General features: G+C 36.6%; 1 protein-coding gene across 1 annotated transcript in view; it reads right to left on the reverse strand.

Annotated features, from left to right (window-relative positions):
- KIFAP3 (kinesin associated protein 3) overlaps window positions 1-26,009 on the reverse strand; it is a 146,623-nt gene that overhangs the window by 117,813 nt on the left and 2,801 nt on the right. Inside the window, exons 2-3 of the mRNA XM_052653813.1 lie at window positions 8,861-8,992; window positions 2,629-2,783 (exon numbers count right to left, since the gene is read on the reverse strand). Coding sequence (XP_052509773.1) covers window positions 2,629-2,783; window positions 8,861-8,992 — 287 coding nt within the window. The remainder of the gene's footprint in view (window positions 1-2,628; window positions 2,784-8,860; window positions 8,993-26,009) is intronic.

The following is a 26,009-nucleotide window of genomic DNA, read 5'->3' on the forward strand; positions in this document are numbered from 1 at the left end:
CAATTTAGCTTCCTCATTGTTTAACAGTTAGGTATGTAAATACCTAGACTTGCCAACAAGAAGCAAAAAATCTATTTTTTCTTTTTTTTTCCTAATTCACATTTAAGGTGAGAATGAGAAAATCAAAAACTAATGAATTAGGTAATAAAAAGACTAAAATTAAAATTAACAAAGAAAATGGAAAAGAAATAACCTGGGTAAAGTTAAGAAGCTAAAATACAGTTGCTGATTTTTTAAACAAAATTAGGTCCATAAATTAAAAGGCAAATGTTTAATATTTGTGCTAATTTAATCCTCACTTGCTCCCAAATGGATTAAAGAGGCGTTAATGGTGGTGAATATAACTCTGAGTCATTTGTTATGTTGAATTATTTGACTAAAAGCAGAACTTCGTATTCTAAAAAGAAAATAAAAAAATGCTTCACTGATCTGATCTGGATCAAAAACATAAGCAATGACTGTACATTAAAATAAGTTCAAGTAATATCAAATTTTTGATTCTAAAATTAGCAAATGCTTTACATATAACAGGAATTAATCCTGATTGTTTTTGGAGGAAGGTAGCCATTCTAAACAAAGTTATGTTTTCTCAACAGCTAGATTTTTCCTCAAACAGATAACTTACTATGACAGTAGTTTTAATAAATAAAGAAAAAAAAGACTTACGGTAAAGAATCATATAATCAAAAGCTACTATAATTTTATTTTAACCACCTTTAGGGCTAGGTTTCTGGCTTTGAAATAGTGAATATCAAGTAAAAAGAAAGAACATAGAATCATTTCTAAAAATAAATGTATATATGCTATAGCATAGCATTTCATATATGGCTCCAAACATTAGTATCTATATAAAGAAACTGATTTGAATTTATGATAATATGAAAATTTCCTCATATTACTCTAATTTCTGGGGAAGGAGGTAAGAAGACTGATTTACCTTGAAAACTCAGTGAAAGGGTTCTCATTAAAGATATTATTTTATTATAAATGTCCTCAGAATTGTATTAAGGGCTTCCCTGGTGGCTCAGAGGTTAAAGCATCTCCCTGGAATGTGGGAGACCCGGGTTCGATCCCTGGGTCAGGAAGATCCCCTGGAGAAGGAAATGGCAACCCACTCCAGTACTCTTGCCTGGAGAATCCCATGGAGGGAGGAGCCTGGTAGGCTACAATACATGGGGTTGCAAAGAGTCAGACACAACTGAGCGACTTCAGTACTTCAGTACAGTAGCATTAGGAAAGATTAATTTTAATTATATTGTAAAACCTACAGTAGGAACAGACACATCTTTAAAGCACAGGATTTACTTTTCTCATTTTCAACTTAACTTATTGAAGATATTATCTTTTATCATCCAGTAACACTGTTACAGAAATAGTCTATCACAAAGTAGTTAAAAATTTTTGATAATATTTTCCTTATAGCACTTATTATTAATAATTAATAGGTATACAGCTAAGTAGTTGGAGTGCCAGCTATGCAGTTGGAAATAATCAAGTTCGAAATGCTTATTTTTGTTTTTAAATAAATTCACAGCTATTCAATTCATTCAACAAATACATACTGATCATATAATGTGTGCTATATACTGTATACAAGGCTAACTAATAAAAGTACATATTAGGCACAAGGCATTTTATTTGCTATGGATGGAGAGAAATGACTGCTTAATTTTTTTAAAAGTGCAAATAAATCTTCTCTTTCATTTTTTTCTACTTAATACAATCAAAACTGAAGTATAAGCTATGTCAAGGGTACCATATAATAGAACTCAGGAATGAAAAGAAAGATATACATAAACTTAATAAGTGAAGTGAAGGGAAAGTTGCTCAGTTGTGTTCAACTCTTCGCGACTCCATGGACTGTCCATTAATAAATACTATGAAATGGAGTAAGTAACCACTGATTAATCTGAGATAACTTTCCATTTAAATACCTGTACTTTTGTTTTGAGCTTGGACATTGGAAAATGTCTTCTATAAATAATCAATTACTTAGCTCTAAGATAATGAATTTATTCTTTTATGAGGCAATTAAAGATAGAAGAATAGTAACAATAGAGATGTTTGGCAATGAAAAGGTAAGTTTCCCTAAGAAAGATTCACAAAACATATGCATACCACAAATATTTTAACACTTAAATACTTTAGTAATCCAAATTATCAATTAATTGTCAATAAGAAATATAGAAAATATAAATAAGTTGCTCGGGTGGAGAAAACAGGTTTCCACGCCTCAATTCTCTCTTTTTACTATTCCAGAATCAATATGAAAGATATTTGCTTTTTTATTCCTTATTTTATCATATGTGCGCATGCACACACACACACTTAGTATAAAATAGATCATTTTGTAAGCCTGGAATACTAGTATGTTTGTTTATTCTTTTTTTTTTAATTTTTTTTTTTGTTTATTCTTTCATTCACTTAGTCATAGCACTAACAACAACAACAAAAAAAAAACATCACCATTTAAACATCAAAAGTACAAACTACAGTCAAACAACTCTGGTTTTGTTTTTTTTCATTTTTAAATTAATTTATTTATTTTAATTGGAGGCTATTACTTACAATATTGAGGTGGGTTTTGCTATGGTTTTGCGTTAAAAATTTAGTTGTTCTTCTACTTACCTTTTCCTGACGTTGAATCACGGCGGTTCTGGAGATAGTACAACAGCTGTTCTACTTCACTTAGCTTTGAGGGATGAATGAGTTTACATTCCTCAACCACCTTCCGTGCCAGGGAACTTATATCTGTGTTGGCATTGAGACTCTTAAGACGGATGCTGCAGGCAAATCAGAATTTTCCAACTCAGTTATTATTAAAGTAAGTAACAATTTAAACAGTACTTCTTTTAAATAATTTATAAAATATTTAAATGTACCTGACATAGTCTCTTTTAGTAACATGTAATAAAGTATAAGATATAGCTAGACTTAGAAAAAAATGCAAAACAATGATTTTCCTCAAATTGGACAAATGAGATAACAAAAGGAATGGTAAAGTCTACATCTGACTCATCTAGGGAGGATAGCATATCCAGAGACCAGTTATAAAACAGTCTTTCTGATGTCATAGATATATATTTATATCATATAAAGTTTTTAATTATTAGATATGAAAATCCATAGTGACAAAAATAAATCATTTTCTTGACCATATTCACAGTCATAGTTTTCAGTTAAGGACAGAATACAATATTTACATATTCAGATTTGATTATTCTGATGGAAATTATGCAGAAGGAAAAAAAAAGTAGGATGCATTTTAAGACTTATATGAGGAATGCTGAGGAACAAATGAATATAGTTATATTTGTCAGTACATTAAAAAAAAAAACAGGTTCTTCCTCCTTTTTAATTTAGTCCAGGAAATTCACTGCAAGATGAATAAGAAAAGGTTGTTCAAAATCTGGAAGCAATTGCCAATTTACATGGATTCATGACAACAAAGAAAGCTATAAGGACAAAAAATTAGGTTCAGGGTGAAGACTCAAACTGGTGGCAAGAGATTCTCGCAAGCAGATGCACTCATGCAAGGCTTAGATTCAAAAAGAGAAACAAAAGAAAGGAGCCACAGTGCTGAAATACTTCCTAGTGAAGATCGCTAGTGAAGATGGCTTAGTTAAAAGGCAGAGGAACTGGAGATCAAATTGCCAACATCCGCTGGATCCGCTGGATCATTGAAAAAGCGAGAGTTCCAGAGAAACATCTACTTCTGCTTTACTGACTATGCTAAAGCCTTTGACTCTGTGTGTGTGTGTGTGTGTAAAATTCTTCAAGAGATGGGAATACCAGTGTGTGTGTGTGTGTGTGTGTGTGTAAAATTCTTCAAGAGATGGGAATACCAGACCACCTGACCTGCCTCCTGAGAAATCTGTATGCAGGTCAAGAGGCAACAGTTAGAACTGGACATGGAACAATAGACTGGTTCCAAATTGGGAAAAGAGTATGTCAAAGCTGTATACTGTCACCCTGTTTATTTAACTTATATGCAGAGTACATCATGAGAAATGCTAGCCTGGATGAAGCACAAGCTGGAATTAATGTTGCCGGGAGAAATACCAGTAACTTCAGATATGCAGATAACACCACAGTTCAGTTCAGTTCAGTCGCTCAGTTGTGTCTGACTCTTTGTGATCTCATGGACTGCAGCATGCCAGGTTTCCCTGTCCATCACCAACTCCCAAAGTTTACTCAAACTCATGTCCATTGAGTCGGTGATGCCATCCAACCATTTCATTCTCTGTCATCCCCTTCTCTTCCTGCTTTCAATCTTTCCCAGCTTCAGGGTCTTTTCAAATGAGTCAGTTCTTTGCATCAGGTGGCCAAAGTATTGGAGTTTCAGCTTTAGCATCAGTCCTTTCAATGAATATTCAGGACTGATACCACATTCATGGCATAAAGAAAAGAAGAACTAAACAGCCTCTTGATGAAAGTTAAACAGCAGAGTGAAAAAGCTGGTTTAAAACTCAACATTCAGAAAACTAAGATCATGGCATCTGGTTCCATCACTTCATGGGAAATAGATGGGGAAACAATGGAAACAGTGAGAGACTTTATTTTAGGGGGCTCCAAAATTACTACAGATGGTGACTGCAGCCATGAAATTAAAAAATGCTTGCTCCTTGGAAGAAAAGTTATTCCCAACCTAGACAGCATATTAAAAAGCAGAGACATTACTTTGCCAACAAAGGTCCATCTAGTCAAAGCTATGGTTTTCCCAGTAGTCATGTATATATGTGACAACTGCACTATAAAGAAAGCTGAGCACAGAATTGATGCTTTTTAACTGTGGTGTTGGAGAAGACTCTTGACAGTCCCTTGGACAGAAAGGAGATCAAACCAGTCCATCTTAAAGGAAATCAGTCCTGAATATTCATTGGAAAGACTGATGCTAAAGCTGAAACTCCAATACTTTGGCCACCTGATGTGAAAGAACTGACTCATTGGAAAAGACCCTGATGCTGGGAGAGATTGAAGGCACGAGGAGAAGGGGATGACAGAGGATGAGATGGTTGGATGACATCCTTGACTCAATGGACATGAGTTTGAGTAAACTCCGGGAGTTGGTGATGGACAGGGAAGCCTGGTGTGCTGCAGTCCATAGGGTCACAAAGAGGTGGACATGACTGAGCGAATGAACTGAAGATGGCTAAGTTTGGGAGAAACTGAAGGTATTAGAGGCAACAGGGACAGAGACCTTAGAAAAAGAGGCGACAGGGACAGAGACCTTAGAAAAATGTCCTGCACTCAGCATCTCTGAAGTCATTATTCAGATACAGATGCTCTCTCCTGAAACAGTCTAGTAAAGTGATTTGAATATTATTCCCAGTTATACAGTCATCCCCAAATCTGGTCCTCTTGGGATTCGATAAGCTACTGTACAGCTTTTAATACATTCCTTTTATGCTTGACTTTGCTGGAGAGGTTTCTATGGTCTGCAACAAGAATCCTAGCAGTACTCTGTCTCTTTATTTTAGTTTTTTCTATAATTTATTTGGTTTTTTAACTTCCTACCTTTTAAGTCTTTTAAACTACAGAATACTATTGTATAATTTTAGCTGCACATCAGGAAGTAGAAATATAAAGGAGAATTCATCCTGAGAAAACCTCTCAAAAGACCTCTCCATGTTTAATTTTAACAAGGAACTGGGAAATCTTGAGTTTCCATAAATCTGATTGAGAACAGGCATGGTAGAAATTCTATAAATATAATTTTGGAAATTTTCTTGCTAGTCTTTTTCAGGAGAGTTTTAGATTTACAGAAAAATAGTGCAGAAAGTAGAGTTACCATATATGTCCCCACCACCCTCCCTCAATACAGTTTCTTCTATTATCACCATCTTGTGGTAACTTTGTCATAACTGATGAATCATTTTGACATACTATTAACTAAAGTGTACAGTTACATTAGGGTGCAGTCTGCAGTGTATAGTTCTGTGGGCTTGAACAAATGCCTAATTTCACACACACACAAAATAGTTTGAACTACCCTAAAAATGCCCTGTGTTCCACATATTCTCCCCTTCCCCATGCCATAACCCCTAAGAACCTCTAATCTACTTTTACTTCAGTTTTGCCTTTTCTAGATGGTCAAAGAGTTGGAATCATACAGTATACAACCTTTCCAGTCTGGCTTCTTTCACTTAGTAATATGCATTTAGGTTCCTCTATGTTTTTTCATTGCTTGATGGTTGATTTCTTTTAGTGCTGAATAATACTTGACTATATGGATGCAACACAGTTTGCTTACTCTTTTGCCTACTGAAGGATATTTTGGCTGCTTCCAACTGTTGACAGTTATAAAGCTGCTATTAAGATTCACGTGCAGGTTTCTGTGTGGACATAAATTTTCAACTCATTTTGGGTTAATATCTAAGAGCAAAACTGTTGGATCATATGGTAAGTGTATGTTTAGCTTAGAAACTGCCAAAATGCCTTCCAAAGTAGCTGTTACATTTTATATTTTCATTAGCAATGAGTGAGTTTCTGTTGTTCCACATCCTCACCAGCATCTAGTGCTATTAGTGTTTTAGACTTTGAACATTTAACAGGTCTGTAAGTAGTATTTTGATTTAATAAAGCAGACCTTTTAAAATCATTTTTAGATTTATCTTCTACTATATATATAAACAATCTAATTCATCATCATCTTTCCAAGTAATAGAAAGACTCTATTCTTTTAGTGTGTACATTTTTGTCCTAAATCCTTCCCTTACTAAAAGAGACAAATATATATATATATATATATGACTAAGATTTAATGTCAAATATATACGACTAGCTATATGTTTACTGATTATTTCTTTAATCAAAAAAATAATCTTCATAGGCATCCCATGCCTATTAAGAACACAAAAAACTCACAAAAAATGTGCATGTTATTTTCAGATCATAACCATAGGTTTCTCAGAAATATTCAGAAACCTGGGATTCTGTTCAAGGTGGGCTTATATATTCCTTTATCCAATAAGGGAGAATGAAATACATCTTTTGGAGCTGAGTCATAGCACTGACTGCCACTGCATTAAATGAAATTTAATGACGATTTAATTTCACATCTATCTCAAACTATGAGTTTCTCCCTCAAAACCCTCATCCTAGCCATCGTCATTGATAAATCCTCTTGAACTATTAACAAATCATATTCTCCTTTTGGTCTCACAATAATACTCCTCTCCAAATCTTGAGTGACCAAGGATGACTATCACAAAGTTGGGTAACAGAGGTTTTTCCTCCCTTACTGATGTTTAAATCCACTTACTCTAGTCAGTCTATAGTAACTCTTTCCAGGTGGCTGACTCTTTAGTGAATATATCCCTTGTCTTGAGCACCTACAGATTTTCAAACTACAATTCTCACTTATTCTCATTTCAAATAAAAACAACCAGTTCTCACTGGTTGAATAAGGCTACTACTACATTACTAAGAAACTAAAAAAATTTCACTTACGAAATGTGGATGCATGAGGTTCTAAAGGCAAAGACCCCTAATCTGCTAGCTTTTCTTTGGAAATCAAATGAATAAAAATATCAAGAGATTTCATATTTTTTCAATATGCATAAAATTTAGGCAGCAATCACAAACACACAAATGGAAGACAGTGTGACAGAATACAAAAAACTGAGCATGTGAGTTAAAATCTACAGCATTAAGTATGTGTGTATACATGTGTGTATCTCTTCAGTCTAGTGGTTATCTCAGGACTTGTTTATTTTTAAAGAACTATCTATGAAATTTAGTGTCCTTCTAACCCAAATAAGAAGACAGACTAGAGATCTTAAGACAGTCGGTAGCTTCTCTTTTCAGGTTGCTGTGCAATAAAGTTTCTTAACTGAAGCACAATTAAAGTTTGGGGCCAAATCGTTTTTTCTTAGCAGGTGGCTCTTTTGTGCATAGTAGGATGCTTAGCAGCACCTCAGCCTCTATCCATTAGATAACAATAGCACCTTCCAGTATGACAACCAAAATGTTCCCTGAGGAAAAAAATTGTAACCAGTTGAGAACCACTGCTATGCATTTAAGCTGTGGTGCTTCTCAGTGAGCTAAATAACATCATATGCACTCCTAGTATCCTGACTATACTTAACTACATTATATTCTACACTATGTACTTAACCACTGAATATACCAAAACATACTAACTTTTTAATTAATTCCCAAGTCAAATATTTTTCTGCAGGGAATAAAGTTGGGAAACAATATTAGGTGATCTCAGACCCTTTCTACTTCCACAAAACTATGGCAAGAGTGCAAGATCATTGCCAGCACAACTGAAGACAAATGAAAAAGGCCAGTTCCCAAGGGACTCCTGAAAGTACTACAAAAGCAGAAAGGAAAGTGTGTAGAATACTGGGAGATCTAAGGTCAATTCACTGAGTCAGAAAACGCTTGTCCTACTATTAACATCTTTCAGATGGCTGGATTTTTAAGGGATGAATTCAAGGTACATGTCCCATTTGTGAATTCTAGAAGTCATATACCTTTCTGTAATTCCAGGGAAGAAAGAATATGGTATCAGCTAAAATACAAACTTGCTAAATTAGGCTAAAACGTCTAACATAAACATATCTCTTATAATTGATTTCACAAGTCATATTCTACTATATGCATTTATAAAATGGGATTAATAGGAACAAGCATTTTTTCATTAGGTTCCAATTAAGTTCATAAACATGATTTTCTCTGGAATATACTCTATATTTATAGCTTAATATAGTCTCTGCTTCACTAAGATAATGTAGGTTGAGAGGAATGCCATAGTCATTCATTATCTATGCAAATGTAAATAACATCAGATTTCTACAAACTTTGTATAAGGTTTACTACTTTCAAATATGCACAAATGAAGAAAACTTACATTTTTTGGCATTCCTTTCGTTCTCCCAACATGGGATCCCCCATTTCTCCAAGAATGGTAGCTTCCACTTCATATTGAACAATAAGTGCTTTTTCTGATGGATGTACATCGATATTTCCTCCTTTAACTTTCCTATAAAAGAGAAACAGGATAGCTACATTAAAAGCTCACAAAACATCCAGGTGTTTATCTAGCTCCTAGTTCCAAAAGCATGTGTGTTACATTAACACATGCATTTAAATCAGATTTACTCTTGAATTGAGCCAAGAAATAATTCTTTTTCTCCAATTTTATAAACTCTTTGTTTTACATATAATTCTTGGTCTTGCAGAAAGTACCTTTATGAAGAGCTCTGAAAAAAATGCATTTATCCAAAGAATCATGCATAATAGCCAGTGAGTAAAAAAAAAAAAAATTAAAATGGTTGTGGAGAGAATAATCTCAATTGAAAGTCAGCAATTTAAAACCAAAGGCAGCTGCCCCAAAATTTATATTAAAAAAAAAATTAACCTGCTTAATAGTTAACCCATTAACTGTATCACAGAAGGACATGAAGAAATTATCCAAATTGCAAAATAATACTGTTATCAATTAACATAATTATATAAATTGAATTAGTACCTAAATCACATACAAATTGTGTAACAAAAGAGAATTTACAGGTTATATTCTATAGTCATATGTCCAAAATTATAGTGACATTAGCAAGCTATAATCTCTGCGTTGTACATTACATCCTTGTCCCTTATTGTAAGTTGTTTGTATCTACTAATTCCCTTCACCTATTTTTGCTCTCCTCTTACACTTCTCCCCTCTGGTGACCTCTAGTTTATCTGTATCTCAGTGTCTGTTTCTATGCTGTTATACTTGTTCACTTGTTTTATTTTATATTCTACATATAAGTGAAAACACAGAGTATTCGTCTTTCTCTGCCTGACTTATTTCACTAATCATAATATCTTCCAGGTCCATCCGTGTTGTCACAAATGTAATCACTACTTGCTATTGGTCACTTTAGCAGCAGATAAAACAAGTTTTATTAAAAGAGACTGAAGAGACTGCAATGGAAGCAAGTAAAATTTCTCACTGTAATCAGAGCTGGGTATCTGCACAGTGGGATCTTTTAACCTAATGGGAAGGAAGAGAAATATGACAACATCTTAAATTCCAAAAATCAGAAACTCAAAACTTTTTCTTCAGTAGGAATAACTGGCTATTATGCATATTTCAATGTAATTTTAAAATAACTTTTTACTTCAGTTCAGCAACTCCAGTACTGAATTTACATAGAAGGGGGTAACTGAATCCAACTGAAGAGAATCATAAGGATAAAATATAACTGCAGATCCGAGGAGCAACCTCATACTAACACTTTCAAAGTGGGTCTTCCACATATTAACAACTGACAGAATTTCAGAATTCTTTATTACAACAAGGCTACCGAGGTAAGCCTTACAAGGTAAGGCTACAGAGCTTTACCCTCTTAAGAGGAACTTAAGAGCCTCTTGATAAAGGTAAAAGAAGAGAGTAAAACAGCTGGCTTAAAACTCAACTTTCAAAAAACTAAGATCATGGCATTCAGTCCCGTCACTTCATGGCAAAAAGATGCGGAAACAATGGACACAGTGACAGACTTTATTTTCTTGGGCTCCAAAATCAATGCAGATGATGACTGCAGCCATAAAATTAAAAGACACTTGCTCCTTGGAAGAAAAGCTATGACAAACCTAGACAGCGTATTAAAAAGCAGAGACATCACTTTGGTTCTGTAATCTATATTAGAACAACAATTAACAGTCAAGTGTAGAGACAGAAATCAAATATACAGAAGCTAAAGTCTAGGTATGTCAGCAACCAAACTAACTGACAGAAAGATATCCAGATATAAAAAATAAAAGCAGAAACTAGGGATGCCAGTAAAAAACAGAGAATTAGAAAAATATGGATGTGTATATATATATATAATACACACACACAGACATATACATACATGTTAAAGAGAATGGTACAGCTTCTAAAAGGTAAGATAAATGCATGTAAATTCAAGCTAGCAGTCAAAAGATAGAGGAACCATAGGAATTCAAGACAGTAAGCAAGTACAGCTAAAAAACAAATGTTAATATAGCACTAAAGAAACTATCTTCACTATAAAGAGAAACAGTTTTTCCCTTCCTGATGAGATGGAGACCAACCCCAGTACCGAACTTAAACAGGAGGTGGTAACTGTATTCAGTTGAAGAGAATCATAAGGATAAAACATAATTGCAGATCCTAAGAGCAACCTCATAATACACTTTCAACGTGGGTCTTCTACATATTAACAACTGACAGAAAAGCATAATGGTTATCCTTTGGTTTGATATTTTGCCTTTCCCAAGGAAATTAAATAGTTCAAAGAACTTCACTATTCCTTTTCAGTTTGGGGGGTTTCTTTTGTACATGTATTTTAAAGAAACTAATTTTATTTATTTATTTACCACCAGTACAACTTGTTTACTGTAGAGAAAAACAGAACACATAAATTAGCAAAAAGAAAAAAATAAACCAAAAAACCCAGGAGAAACCAACTGTTACGATTTCAGCACACATACATCCAGACATTTTCCTATCTATACATATATAACCAGAGAATGTTAGCTCTAGAATTTCCTTAAAGAAAAGGCTTACAGCAGCAATTTGGCAGGGCTGAAACTATATTTTAATAGCAACTGACATAAGAGTGATACAAGTACTAATTGTTTATATCAGTATGAGGGCTGATGGAGATTATAGGTAGAAAAAACTTCTTTCCTGTTCCCCTTTGCACTACCACTGAATATATAAAATACACATATTACAAACTAAGTTCATGTTATAAACACTGTGTGTATTAAAAATACATTAACAATTTACCATAGGATTTCCCTAGTGGCGGAGTAGTTAAGAATCTGCCTCCCCATGCAGGGAACACGGGTTAGATTCCTGATCTGATAGATTCCACACGCTCTGGAGTAACTAAGCAAGCCTGTGTGCCACAACTACTGAAACTTGCACACTCTAGAGCCCATGAGCCACAACTACTGAAACCCATGTGCCCTAGAGCCAGCAACTTGCAATTACTAAGCCCACATGCTTCAACTAATGGAGTCCGAGTGCCTAGAACCTGTGCTCACCAACAAGAGAAGCCACTGGACTGAGAAGCCCATGTATCACAACTAGAGGATAGTCCTCGCTCACCTCAACTCGAGAAAGCCCGCACGTAGCAATAAAGACCCAGTGCAGCCATAAGTAAATAAAAAAAATAATACCTTGTCTTTAATACTTCATATTCTCAAATTCCAGATACTCCTATTTGTTGAACACCTTGATTCTTTATTTCTAACTTACACTGCACAAAATTTACAGGATTCCCTCACAAACCACAGCAGTACATTTGGCTGATTTACAAAGTAGTTTTTCTAAAGGTTCAAAACATTTTATAATTCAGTCGCTCTGTATTTATGTACAATATAAACATTTTTCAATTGATAACCACAGTTTCAAATTCTATTTTGGTTAGTAAAATATTCCAGCTTGTTTGGGCACAATCATGAATTATGTCTATAAATAATTTGCTTTTACCATAGCAATGCGCCACATCAAAATATATACTTGTATTATCACCACAAAATGAATACTTTTATCTTAAAAGCAAACTTCCTAACTGAATTTAACATGTCATTCATAATGATGACAGATATTTAACAATCAAGAGAATGAACTTCCAATACTTGGAATTCATCAATCAGGTGAGAAATAATTTAGCCCATTATTGGAATTACCTGATTTACTATTTGTAACACCTTAAGAAGCTCTACACAGTCAGCAAAAAAAAAAAAAAAAAAAAAAAGACCAGGAGCTGACTATGGCTCAAATCATGAACTCCTTATTGCCAAATTCAGACTTAAATTGAAGAAAGTAGGGAAAACCACTAGACCATTCATTTAGGTATGACCTAAATCAAATCCCTTACAATTATACAGTGGACATGACAAATAGATTCAAGGGATTAGATCTTACAGACAGAGTGCTTGAAGAACTATGAATGGAGGTTCGTGACATTGTACAGGAGGCAGTGATCAAGACCATCCCGAAGAAAAAGAAATGCAAAAAGGCAAAATGGTTGTCTGAGGAGAGAAGAAGAGAAACTAAAGGCAAAGGAGAAAAAGCAAAGATACACCCATCTGAATGTAGAGTTCCAAAGAATAGCAAGGAGAGAAAAGAAAGCCTTTCTCAGTGATCAATGCAAAGAAATAGAGGAAAACAATAAAATGGGAAAGATCAGAGATCTTTTCAAGAAAATTAGAGATACCAATGGAACATGTCATACAAAGATGGGCACAATAAAGTACACAAACAGTACAGAAGCAGAGGATATTAAGAAGAGGTGGCAAGAATGCACAGAACTATACAAAAAAGAACTTCATGACACAGATAATCACGATGGTGTGATCACTCACCTAGAGCCAGACATGCTGGAATGGAACATCAAGTGGGCCTTAGGAAGCATCACCATGAAAAAAGCTAGTGGAGGTGATGGAATTCCAGTTGAATGTTTCAAATCCTAAAAGATGATGCTGTGAAAGTGCTGCATGCAATATGCCAGCAAATTTGGAAAACTCAGCAGTGGCCACAGGACTGGAAAAGGTCAGTTTTCATTCCAATCCCAAAGAAAGGCAATGCCAAAGAATGTTCAACCTACCACACAACTATACTCATCTCACACGCTAGCAAACTAATGCTCTAAATTCTCCAAGCCAGGCTTCAGAGTACATGAACTGTGAACTTCCAGATGTTCAGACTGGATTTAGAAAAGACAGAGGAACCAGAGATCAAATTCCCAACATCCATTGAATCATCAAAAAAGCAACAGAGTTCCAGAAAAACATTTACTTCTGCTTTATTGACTACACCAAAGCCTTTGACTGTGTGGATCACAACAAAATATAGAAAATTCTTCAAGAAATGGGAATACCAGACCATCTTACCTGCCACCTGAGAAGTCCATATGCAGGTCAAGAAGCAACAGTTAAAACTGGACATGAAACAACAATTGGTTCCAAACAGGGAAAGGAGTATGTCAAGGCTGTATATTGTCACCCTGCTTATTTAACTTCTATGCAGAGTATATCATGCAAAATGCTGGGCTGGATGAAGCACAAGCTGGAATCAAGATTGCCAGGAGAAATATCAATAACTTCAGATACGCAGATGACACCACCCTTACGGCAGAAAGTGAAGAACTAAAGAGCCTCTTGATGAAAGCGAAAAAGGAGAGTGAAAAAGTTGGCTTAAAACCCAACATTCAAAAAACTAAGATCATTAAAAAAAAAACAACCTAAAATCATGGCACTATTCATGGTACACTTCATGGTAAATAGATGGGGAAACGATGTAACAGTGAGAGATTTTCCTTTTTTGGGCTCCAAAATCACTGCAGATGGTAACTGCAGCCATGAAATTATAAGATGCTTGCTCCTTGGAAGAAAAGTTATTCCCAACCTAGACAGCATATTAAAAAGCAGAGACATTACTTTGTCAACAAAGGTCCATCTAGTCAAAGCTATGGTTTTTCCAGTAGTCATATATGGATGTTGCTGCTGCTGCTGCTAAGTCGCTTCAGTCGTGTCCGACTCTGTGCGACCCCATAGACAGCAGCCCACTAGGCTCCTCTGTCCCTGGGATTCTCCAGGCAAGAATACTGGAGTGGGTTGCCATTTCCTTCTCCAATATGGATGTTAGAGTTGGACTATAAAGAAAGCTGATCATCAAAGAATTGATGCTTTTGAACCGTGGTATTCAAGAAGACTCTTGAGATTCCCTTGGACAGCAAGGAGATCAAACCAGTCCATCCTAAAGGAAATCAGTCCTGAATATTTATTGGAAGGACTGATGCTAAAGCTGAAACTCCAATACTTTGGCCACCTGACGTGAAGAACTGACTCCTTGGAAAAGACGATGATGGTGGGAAAGACTGAAGGCAGGAGAAGAAAGGGACGACAGAGGATGAGATGGTTGGATGGCATCACTGACTTGATGGACATGAGTTTGAGCAAGCTCCGGGAGTTGGTGATGGACAGGGAAGCCTGGTGTGCTTCAGTCCATGAGGATGCAAAGGGCCGGACATGACTGAGTGACTGAACTGAACTGATGACACTGATACTAAACTGATGACTTTTTAACTGTTTTGCAAATTTCTTCTATTAATGGAGGATTTTCACTTTTTTTTGTACAAGAGAATTAAAACCAATGTGGTAATATACTGACTTAGAAAAAGTTGTGCTTTTTAAATCTCAATATGAAGTCAGGCTTCACAGACTGATATGAGACATCTTTCTTCACATATGATAACTGTCACCTTCAGGCAGTATTCTTAATTACTGACTTCTAAAGTACATCCTGATGTTTCTAGATTTCATATAGATGATGATATCATTATGATCCCTAAAATAGACAACAAACACTAACACTGTACTCCATATTCATCATTAATTTTCTAAAGAAACAAAAGTTTAGCCCCTAATTTTTCAACAAACACATATTTATTTTTGAAAAATTACTCCTGTCAAAAGGATTTACTGCATGTTTGTGTTCAAGACCGTGATGCAGGGGGACTTCCAGGGTGATTCAGTGGTTAAGATTGCATGCTCCAAATTCAGGGGGCCCAGGTTTGAACTAGGGACTTTCCTGGTGGGTCAGCAGTAAAGCATCTACCTGCAATGCAGGAGACATGGGTTCAATCCCTAGGTAGGGAAGATATGCTGGAGAAGGGAATGGCAACCCACTCCAGCATTGTTGCCTGGGAAATCTCATGGACAGAGGAGCCCGGTGGGCGACAGATCATGGGTCCCAAAAGTCAAACACAACTTGGCAACTAAACCACCACCTCAGGGAACTAGATCCCACATGTTGCAACCAGGAGCCCGCATGCCGTGACTTAAAAAAAAGTCCCTATGCCACAACTAAGACTCAGCACAGCCAAATTTAAAAAAGAAAGAAAGAAAAAAAGAAAAAGACCATGCTTATTTCTTTAAACAAATAAACAAAGTGTGATGTAGCAGGCTCTTGAACTCACCTCCTCCCACAGAGTCTATACCATCTATGAAACAATTTCCTCTGAAAAAACACCCCTAAACTAGTTGAGCAACGTCTACAAAGTGAGCAAACAAGAAAACTCACACCGAAGCAAATAAGACAGACTGAGAGACAGTCTTGCCCTAAACCCACCTCTGGTATGGAGACCCACAATCGGGCAAAAAGTCACAAACCTGAGCTTTCTACCTGAGGAGCAAAGGATTTGAACTCAGCATCTGGCACCCCAACTTTTAAGGCCTATACCTGAGACACCACTCCCAAGATATCTAGCTTCCATGAGACCCAAAGGCCATGGCAAAGGACTGAAACAGTTGTTAAAGGACTTGTGCATGCAGACTCACTCAGCCAAGAGCCCAGGGCACAAGCACCGGACTGAAAAGTGCCCAGACTTTCTGTTAAAAAGGATTATTTGCTCATCTTAAAGGATTAGCCTGAGGGGCTGGCATCTAATTTAAAGTATGAGTCTACTGAAATAATCAGGATGGAGGCCAGTAGGTATCATCTTTATGCTCTCCAGATCACCAGTATCTACCCTCCCCAGCCAAGAAAAGGAGCTTGTACCCCTGTCTGGTGCTCCAATTATTCAGACTGCTGCCCAGGGACACCTCTAGATCACCTGACTCTGATGCCCAAATGGCTTACATTCCCAGGTATACAGGAGCATAGCAGAGAAAGAATTCTTAACTGGTTACCACTCCCAAGGCACAGCAGAGAGGCAACGGACTGAGGAAACCAATGTTTCCATGAAAGAGACCCCTTAGCTTATCTCCACAGTCGTGGATTTAGGGGGCAAGAGTTGTAATTAAACACACACCTAAGGCTGACTGTCATCCTCTCTAGAGACCCGGGAGGGCAGATGCTATCTTTGAGCCTTCACTCTGTCCCACCCCACAGCACTAGTATCTCTTGAAGGGGAGTTTGTACACATATCTGGAGTGTTTCTGTGGCTGCCGCCCAGGTGATCATAGTGTTCATGAGTTCAAAGGAACAATAGTGAAAGGAATAAAAACAAAAACAACAAAAGAAATTAACTGGCTATTATCCCAGGACTCAGCTCAGAGAGAGCACTCAAAATAAAGCAGAGCACTCAAAATAAAGTAGGCTACTTGTATAATCACAAAGGTTTGAAAGACAACCAAGAGTTAGGCAGGGCTGAATGAAAAAGTTCGTTTCCTAAACAAGGCTACTCCTTCCAGAATGAGAGAGGTGGCTTTTATCTAATGCATAGAAACCAAAACAGAGTCAAGGAAAGTGAAGAAACAGAGGAATGTGTTCCAAGAAAGAATAAGATCAAACCTCAGAAAAAGACCGTAATGAAACAGAAATAAGTGATTTATATGGTAGTAAAAAGTAATCACAAAAATGCTTGCCAAGCTCAGAGGAAGAATGGATGAACAAAGTGTGAATTTCAACAGAGACAGAAAATATTAAAGTACCAAATGGAAGTTACAGAGTTGAAGAATACAATAACAGAACTTAAATATACAACAGAGGCATTCAACAGTAGACTTGATGAAACAGAGGAAAAGATCAGTGAACTCAAAGACAGGGCAATGCAACATACCCAGAGAAGCAAAAAGAATGAAAAAAGAGTGAAGGTAACTAAGTTAACATCAAGCAGAGCAATATTTCCAATATATGGGTCCCAGAAAGAGAAGAGAAAGGGGAAGAACACTTCTTTGAAGAAATAATGGCTGAAAGCTCCACTAATCTGAAGAAAACAGACAATCAGATTCAGGAAGCCCAGAGAGTTTCAAATAAGATGAATCCAAAGGGAGCCACAATAGGGCATGTTAAAAATGTCAAAAGTCAAAGTGTCAAAAGTTAAAGACAAGGAGAGAATCTTAAATTCAATAGAACAACTTGTGGCATACAAGGGAACCCCCATAAGACTATCAGCAGATATTCAACAGAAATTCTGTAGGTCAGAAGTAGCAGAATATTATCAAAATGGTGAAAGGAAAAAACTGCCAGCCAGTTTTTACTCTATACAGCCAGGTTATGTAGGCTGGCTTCACACACACATACACACACACATCTAGAAACATAATACTGAACGTAAAACTTCAGCAACATAATACTGAACAACCAATGTGTCAAAGAAGAAATCAATGCCTTTAGACAAATAAAAGTGGAAATAAAACATAAAACTTGATGCTGCAAAAGCAGTTCTAGGAGGTTAAGTTCATAGAGATAAATGCCTACATCAAGAATCAAACAAAAACAAAAACAAAAAAACAACAGCTTTTCTGGTGGTCTATCTAGTGGTTAAGAATCACTCGCCAATGCAGAGTACATGGGTTTCACCCCGATCCGGGAAGATCTCACATGCTATGAAGCAACTAAGCCTATGCGTCACAACTACTAAACCAACACTCTACGGCCTGTGATTCACAACTACTGAGCCCATGTGCTGCAACTACTGAAGCCTGCGCCCTTAGAGCCCAGGCACTGCAACAAGAGAAGCCACGGCAATCAGAATCTTACACTGCGATGAAGAGTAGAGTGGTCCCACTCACCACAGCTAGAGAAAACCTGCACAGAGCAATGAAGACCCAGCACATCCAGAAATAAATGAATCTTAAAAAAACAAAAAAAAATCTCAAATAAATAACATAACTTTACACCTTAAGTTACTGGAAAAAAATATAACAAACAAAACCCAGAGTTAGTAAAAGAAAGGAAATAACAAAGATCAAAGGGGAATAAATGAAATAGACACTATAAGGACAACAGAAAAGATCAATGAAACTCAGAGCTGGTTCTTCGGAAAGGTAAACAAAATTGATAAACCTTTAGCTGGGCTAACAAGGAAAAAGACAGAGGTGTACAAATACCTTGGAGATCCTAAGCGTTCATTGTCAGAGCACTGCAATAAAGTATCATTATAAAGCATTAAGTATCATTAAAAAACAAGTCACGTACATTTGTTTCCCAGTGCACATAAATGCTGTGTTTACACTATGCTGTGATATAAGTGTGCAATAACACTCTGCTTAAAAATCAATGTACTCATCTTAATTTTAAAATATGTATTTCTAAAAAATGCTAACCATCTGTACCTTCAGCAAGATATAATCTTTTGCAATAGTAATATCAATGATAACTGATCACAGATCACCATAACATATATAATAATGATGGAAAAATTTGAAATATTGGGAGAAGTACCAAATATGGCACAGAGACAGTTCAGTTCAGTTCAGTTGCTCAGTTGTGTCCGACTCTTTGCAACCCCATGAATCACAGCACGCCAGGCCTCCCTGTCCATCACCAACTCCCAGAGTTAACTCAGACTCACATCCATCGAGTCAGTGATGCCATCCAGCCATCTCATCCTCTGTCGTCCCCTTCCCCTCCTGCCCCCAATCCTTCCCAGCATCAAAGTCTTTTCCAATGAGTCAGCTCTTCACATGAGGTGGCCAAAGTACTGGAGTTTCAGCTTTAGCATCATTCCCTCCAAAGAAATCCCAGGGCTGATCTTCAGAATGGACTGGTTGGATCTCCTTGCAGTCCAAGGGACTCTCAAGAGTCTTCTCCAACACCACAGTTCAAAAGCATCAATTCTTTGGCGCTCAGCCTTCTTCACAGTCCAACTCTCACATCCATACATGATTACTGGAAAAACCATAGCCTTGACTAGATAGACTTTAGTCGGCAAAGTAATGTCTCTGCTTTTTAATATGCTATCTAGGTTGGTTATAACTTTTCTTCCAAGGAGTAAGCGTCTTTTAATTTCATGGCTGCAATCACCATCTGCAGTGATTTTGGAGCCCAAAAAAATAAAGTCTGACACTGTTTCCACTGTTTCTTCATCTATTTCCCAAGTGAACAAATGATATTGGAACAATGGTACTGACAGACTTGCTTGGCTCAGGGTTGCCACAACATTAATTTATAAAAATGCAATATCTGCAAAGTGTAATAGAGCAAACTACAATCAAATAAAGTAGGTCCATAAATAAAACCAGAAATAAAAGAGGAGACATTATAATTAATACCATAGAAATATAAAAGATTTCAAGAACTACTATTAACAATTATATTCCAACATATTAGAGAACATAGAAGAAATAGATAAATTCCTAGAAACATACACTACTACCCCCCAAGACTGAATCATGAAGAAATAGAAAGTCAGAATAGACTGATTACTAATAAGATTAAATCAGTAGCCAAAAACCTCCCAACAAACAAAAGACCAGGATCAGATGGCTTCATGGGTGAATTTTACCAATGTTTAAAGTATCAACACCAATCTTTTTCAAACTCTTCTCCAAAACTGAAGAGGAAAGAACATTTCCAAACTCATTTCATGAGGCCAGCATTACCATGATACCAAAACCAGACAAAGACGCTACAAGGAGAAAAATAACCTGATGAACATAGATGCAAAACCCTCAAGAAAATACCAGCAAACCAAATTCAACAATACATTAAAACAATTATCAAATAAAATTTATTCCAGGGATGTAAGGATGGCTCAACAAAACACAAATCAATCAATGTAACATACCCAAACAAAATTAAGAATAAAAGTCATAAACATCTCAATAAATATGGAAAAAATTTTGACAAAATTCAATATACATTTATGATAAAAACTGTCAATAAAGTGGTTATAAGGGGCAAATCTCAACACAATATAGGCCGTATATGACAACCCCATGGCTAACATTATATTGAGTGAAAAACTGAAAGCTTTTCCTGAAAGATCAAGAACAAATCAAGGATGCCAATTCTTGCTACTTCTATTTAAATAGTATTCGAAGTGCTATCCAAAATGATTGGACAAGAAAAAGAAGTGATAAGTATCCAAATCAGAAAGGAAAAAGTAGTGCCATCACTATTTGCACATGACATGATACTACATAGAAAACTCTAGACTCCACAAAAAAACTGTTAAGAACTAGTAAAATTAAGTAAAGTTGCAAGATATAAAATCAACATACGTAAATTAGTTCCCTTTCCTTACACTAATATGAACTACCAGAAAGAGAAATGAAGAAAACACTCTCATTTACAAATGCATCAAAAAGAATAAAATATCTAAGAAATAAATTTAACCAAGGAGATGAAAGACCTGTATATTGAAAACTGTAAGACAATAATGAAAAAAATTGAAAAAGACACAAATAAAGGGAAATATATTCCATGCTTATGAATTAGAAGAATTAAAATTGTTAAAATGTCCATATTACCCAAAGCAATCTAAAAATTAAAATGCAATCCTTATCAAAATCTCAATGCAGAAACTATAAAACTCTTAAGAGGAAAACATAGGCAAAACACTCTTTGACATAAGTCACAGCAATATCCTCTTTGACCCACCTCCTAAAGTAATGGAAATTAAAACAAAAAGAAACAAGTGGGACTTAATTAAACTTAAAAGGTTTTGCACAGCAAAGGAAAACAAAAACAAAATGAAAAGACAATCCTCAGAAAGGGAGAAAACAACTGCAAATGAAACAACTGACAAAGGATTAATCTCCAAAATATACAAGCAGTTTATGCAGCTCAATACCAGAAAAACAACCCACCCAATCAAAAAGTTGGAGGAAGACCTAAACAGACATTTCTCCAAAGATGACATACAGATGGCCAACAAACACATGCAAAGAGGCTCAACATGGCTCATTATTAGAAACATGCAAATGAGGTATCAAAACTACAATGCGGTATTACCTCAAACCTGTCGGAACGCCCATCATCAAAAAATCTACCAACAATAAATGTTGGGACAGTGTGCAGAGAAAAGGGAACCCTTTCGCACTATTGGTGGGAATGTTTCAGTCACTATGGAGAACGGTATGGAGATTCCTTAAAAACCTAGGAATAAAACTATCACATGACCCAGCAATCCCACTACTGGGCATATAAAACCGTAACTAAAAAGTCACATGTACCCCAATATTCACAGCAGCACTATTTACAATAGCTAGAATATGGAAGCAACCTAGATGTCCACTGGCAGGCAGAGGAATGGATAAAGAAGTGTGGTACATATATACAAAGAAAATATTACTCAGCCATAAAAAGGAACACATCTGAGTCAGTTCTAGTGAGGCAGATGAACCTAGAGCCTGTTATGCAGGTGAAATAAGTCTGAAAGAGAAAACCAAATTCCGTATATTAATGCATATATACGGAATCTAGAAAATGCTACCGATGAACCAATCAACAGGGCAGAAATAGAGATGCAGACATAGAGAACAGACTTTGGACACAGTGAGGGAAGGAGAGGGTGGGACGCATTGAGAGAGCAGCACTGACATATATACACTACCATGTGTAAAACAGAGCCAGTGGGCAGCTGCTGTATGGGCACAGGGAGCTCATTCCAGTGCTCTGCGACAACTGAGAGGAGTGGAATGGGGAGCAGGGAGGATGGGGGGAAGGTTCAGGAGGGTGGGGGCACATGTTTGTGGCTGATTCATGTTGTTGTATAGCAGGAGCCAACACGATACTATAAACCAACCACCCTCCAATTGAAAATAAATTTAAAAATACAAAAAAATCTCAATAGCAATTTTCACAGAAATAGAACAAAAAATCCTAAAAGTGTATAGAACAACAAAAGAGCCTGAATAGCCGAGGTAATCTGAGAAAGAACAAAGTTAGCAGCATCATGTATCCTAATTTTAATCTATATTACAAAGCTACAGTAATCAAAGCATATGGTATCGGCATAAAAACAGACTCACAGATCAATGGAACAGAATAGAGAGCCCATAAAGAAACCTGCACACATATGGCCAATCAATTTACAACATAGGAGCCAAGCATATACACCTGGGAAAAGACTGTCCCTTCAATAAATACTGTTGAGAAAACCATATGGACACATGCAAAAAAATGAAACTGTACAGGGAGGCCTGGCGTGCTGTAGTCCAGGGGGCCATGAAGAGTAGGACATGACCTGATGACTGAACAACAACTGCTATTTGATGGGCTTCCTAGGTGGTGCTGTGCTGTGCTTAGTCACTCAGTGGTGTTCGACTCTTTGTGACTCCATGGACTGTAGCCTGCCAGGCTCCTCTGTCCATGGGATTCTCCAGGCAAGAATACTGGCAGGGCTGCCATGCCCTCCTCCAGGGGATCTTCTCAACCCAGGCACTGAACCCAGGTCTCCTGTATTGCAGGCAGATTATTTAATGTCTGTGGCTTTAATGTCTAGTCTGTGGCTTTAATGTCTAAAGCCACATTCTTTAATGTTTGAAGCCCAAGAATATTGGAGTGGGTAGCCTATCGCTTCTCCAGGAGATCTTCCCGACCCAGGAAGCGAACCAGGGCCTCCTGCACCACAGATTCTTTACCAGTGGAGCTAACTGGGAAGCCAACTCGCTGCCAATGCAAGACACTTAAGAGGTAAGGATTCCATCCCTGGGTCGGGAAGATTCCCTGGAGGAGGGCATGGTAACCCACTCCAGTATTCTTGCCTGGAGAATCCCATGGACAGAGAAGCCTGACAGGCTAGACTCCACAACTGAAGCAACATAGCACTCATGCTCTGCTATCTTACACCATGCACAAAAATCAACTCAAAATGGATTAAATTCTTGAATATAAGACCTGAAACCATAAAATTCCTCAGAGAAAATAAAGGCAGGAAGCTCCTTGCCTTTGGTCTTGATGATTTTTTTTTTTTTTTGGATGTGACACCAAAAACTAAGGCAACATAAGCAAAAATAAACTGCTGGCACTATGTCAAACCAAAAAGCTTCTAGAGAGCAAAAAAAATGATGAACAAAATGAAAAGGCAACCTACCAAATGGAAGAAAATATTTGCAAATCATGTATCTGGCAAGGGGTTAATATCCAAAATAACTCAAGATTGTCAAAAAAACAATCTGAGAAAAAAATGGGCAGAAGATATAAAAAGACATTTTTCCAAAGGACATATACAAATGACCAAAATTTACATTACATAAAAAGGTGTTCAACATCACTAATCATAATATAAAATCAAAATCACAATATATATCCTCTCACATCTGTTAGAATAGCTACTATCAAAAAGTCAAGAAATAAGTGCTAGAGAGGATGTGAAGAAAAGGGAACTCTGTACACAGCTAGTGGGAATTTATATTGGTTCAGCCACTATGGAAAACAGTATGGAGATTTCTCAAAAAATTGAGAATAGAACTTCTGTATGATCCAGCAATTCTATTCCAGGTATTTATCTGAAAGAAATGAAAGCACTAACTTGAAGGAATTATGTATCTCCATGTTCATCGCAGCATTGTTTACAATAGCTAAGACACGGAAGGAACCTAAGTATCTATCAGTAGACAACTAGATAAAATATATGTATGTAAGTGTATGGGCTTCCTAGGTAGCTCAGTAGTGAAGAATGTGCCTGGCAATGCAGGAGATGCAGGAGACACAGATTTGATCCCTGAATTGGAAAGATCCCCTGAAGGAGGAAATGGCAACCCATTCCAGTATTCTTACTGGGAAAATCGCATGGACAGAGGAGCCTCAGTTCAGTCACTCAGTTGTGTCTGACTCTTTGCAACCCCATGAACCGCAGCACGCCAGGCCTCCCTGTCTATCACCAACTTCCGGAGTTCACCCAAACCCAGGTCCATCGAGTCAGTGATGTCATCCAACCATCTCATCCTCTGTAATCCCCTTCTCCTCCTGCCCTCAATCTTTCCCAGCATCAGAGTCTTTTCAAATGAGTCAGCTCTTCACATCAGGTGGCCAAAGTATTGGAGTTTCAGCTTCAACATCAGTCCTTCCAGTGAACACCCAGGACCGATCTCCTTTAGGATGGACTGGTTGGAGCCTGGCGGTCTACAATTCATGGGGTCACAAAGAGTCAGACACTCCTGAGCATGCAAGCATGCATACGCATGCACACATACAACACACATCTCTGTACAATTCCCACACACGTACACACTCAGCAATAAAAAGAAAATCATTTGCGACAATATGAACAGATCTTGAGTGCAATATACGATGTGAAATAATTCAGAGACAGAAAGACAAATACCATATTTTCAAACTAATATGTGAAATATAAAAGTAAAACAAAACTTGTTAGTGAACTCATAAATACAGGTAAGTTGGTGGTTGCCAAAAGTGGGGATGGGGAGTGGGTGAAGGTGGTTGAAAGGTATGAACAGTTATAAAACAGATAAGACCTGGGGTTGCAATGTATAGCATGGTTTCTATGGTTAATAATACTATACTGTAACATGAAAACTGCGAAGAGAATAAATCTTAAAAGTTCTTATCGCAAGAAAATTTTTATTGCGTAGTGATGGATGTTAACTAGACTTAGTGTGGTAATCATTTGACTATATATATATATATCAGATCATTATGTTGTACATAATGAAACTAATATAATGGTCTATGTCAATTATATATCAATATTTTAAAAAGATTTCAATGTAATGACCTAAGTTTATATTTTGAGGAACTAGAAAAAGAGCAAATGAAACACCAAACTATTAGAAGGAAGAAAATAATAAAGACAGAGATAAAAGAAATAGAGAATAGAAAAACAACAGAGAAAATTTAAAAAATCAAAAGTTGGTTCTTTGAAGAGATCAAAAAAATTGACAAACCTTTAGTTTAACTAAGACTCAAATTACTAGACCTGGAAATTAAAGTGGGATGCTACTACTATTAACTCTGACCTCACAGAGATTAAGAACTGTAAGCCAACGAAGAAGATAACCTAGATGAGATGGTGAAACTACTAGAAATTCACAAACTACCAAAATTGATGCAAAAGAAATAGTAATTCTGAATTTCCCTCAAATAAGTAAAGAGATTGAATCAGTGATGAAAAATTTGCCAACAAAGAGAAGTCTAGGACCAGATGATTTCAACAGTGAATTCTACCAAATTAACACCAATCCTTCTCAAACTCCTCCAAAATTACAAAAAAAAAGGGAACACTTCCCAATTCATCCTGAGGCCAGTCTATCCTGATACTAAAGAAAGACAAAGACGCCATCAAAACAGAACATATTTTTAATATAATTTATGAATATCCTTTATGAATATGTACACAAAA

This window comes from Budorcas taxicolor, chromosome 16, assembly GCF_023091745.1.
Source record: "Budorcas taxicolor isolate Tak-1 chromosome 16, Takin1.1, whole genome shotgun sequence".
NCBI lineage: Eukaryota > Metazoa > Chordata > Mammalia > Artiodactyla > Bovidae > Budorcas > Budorcas taxicolor.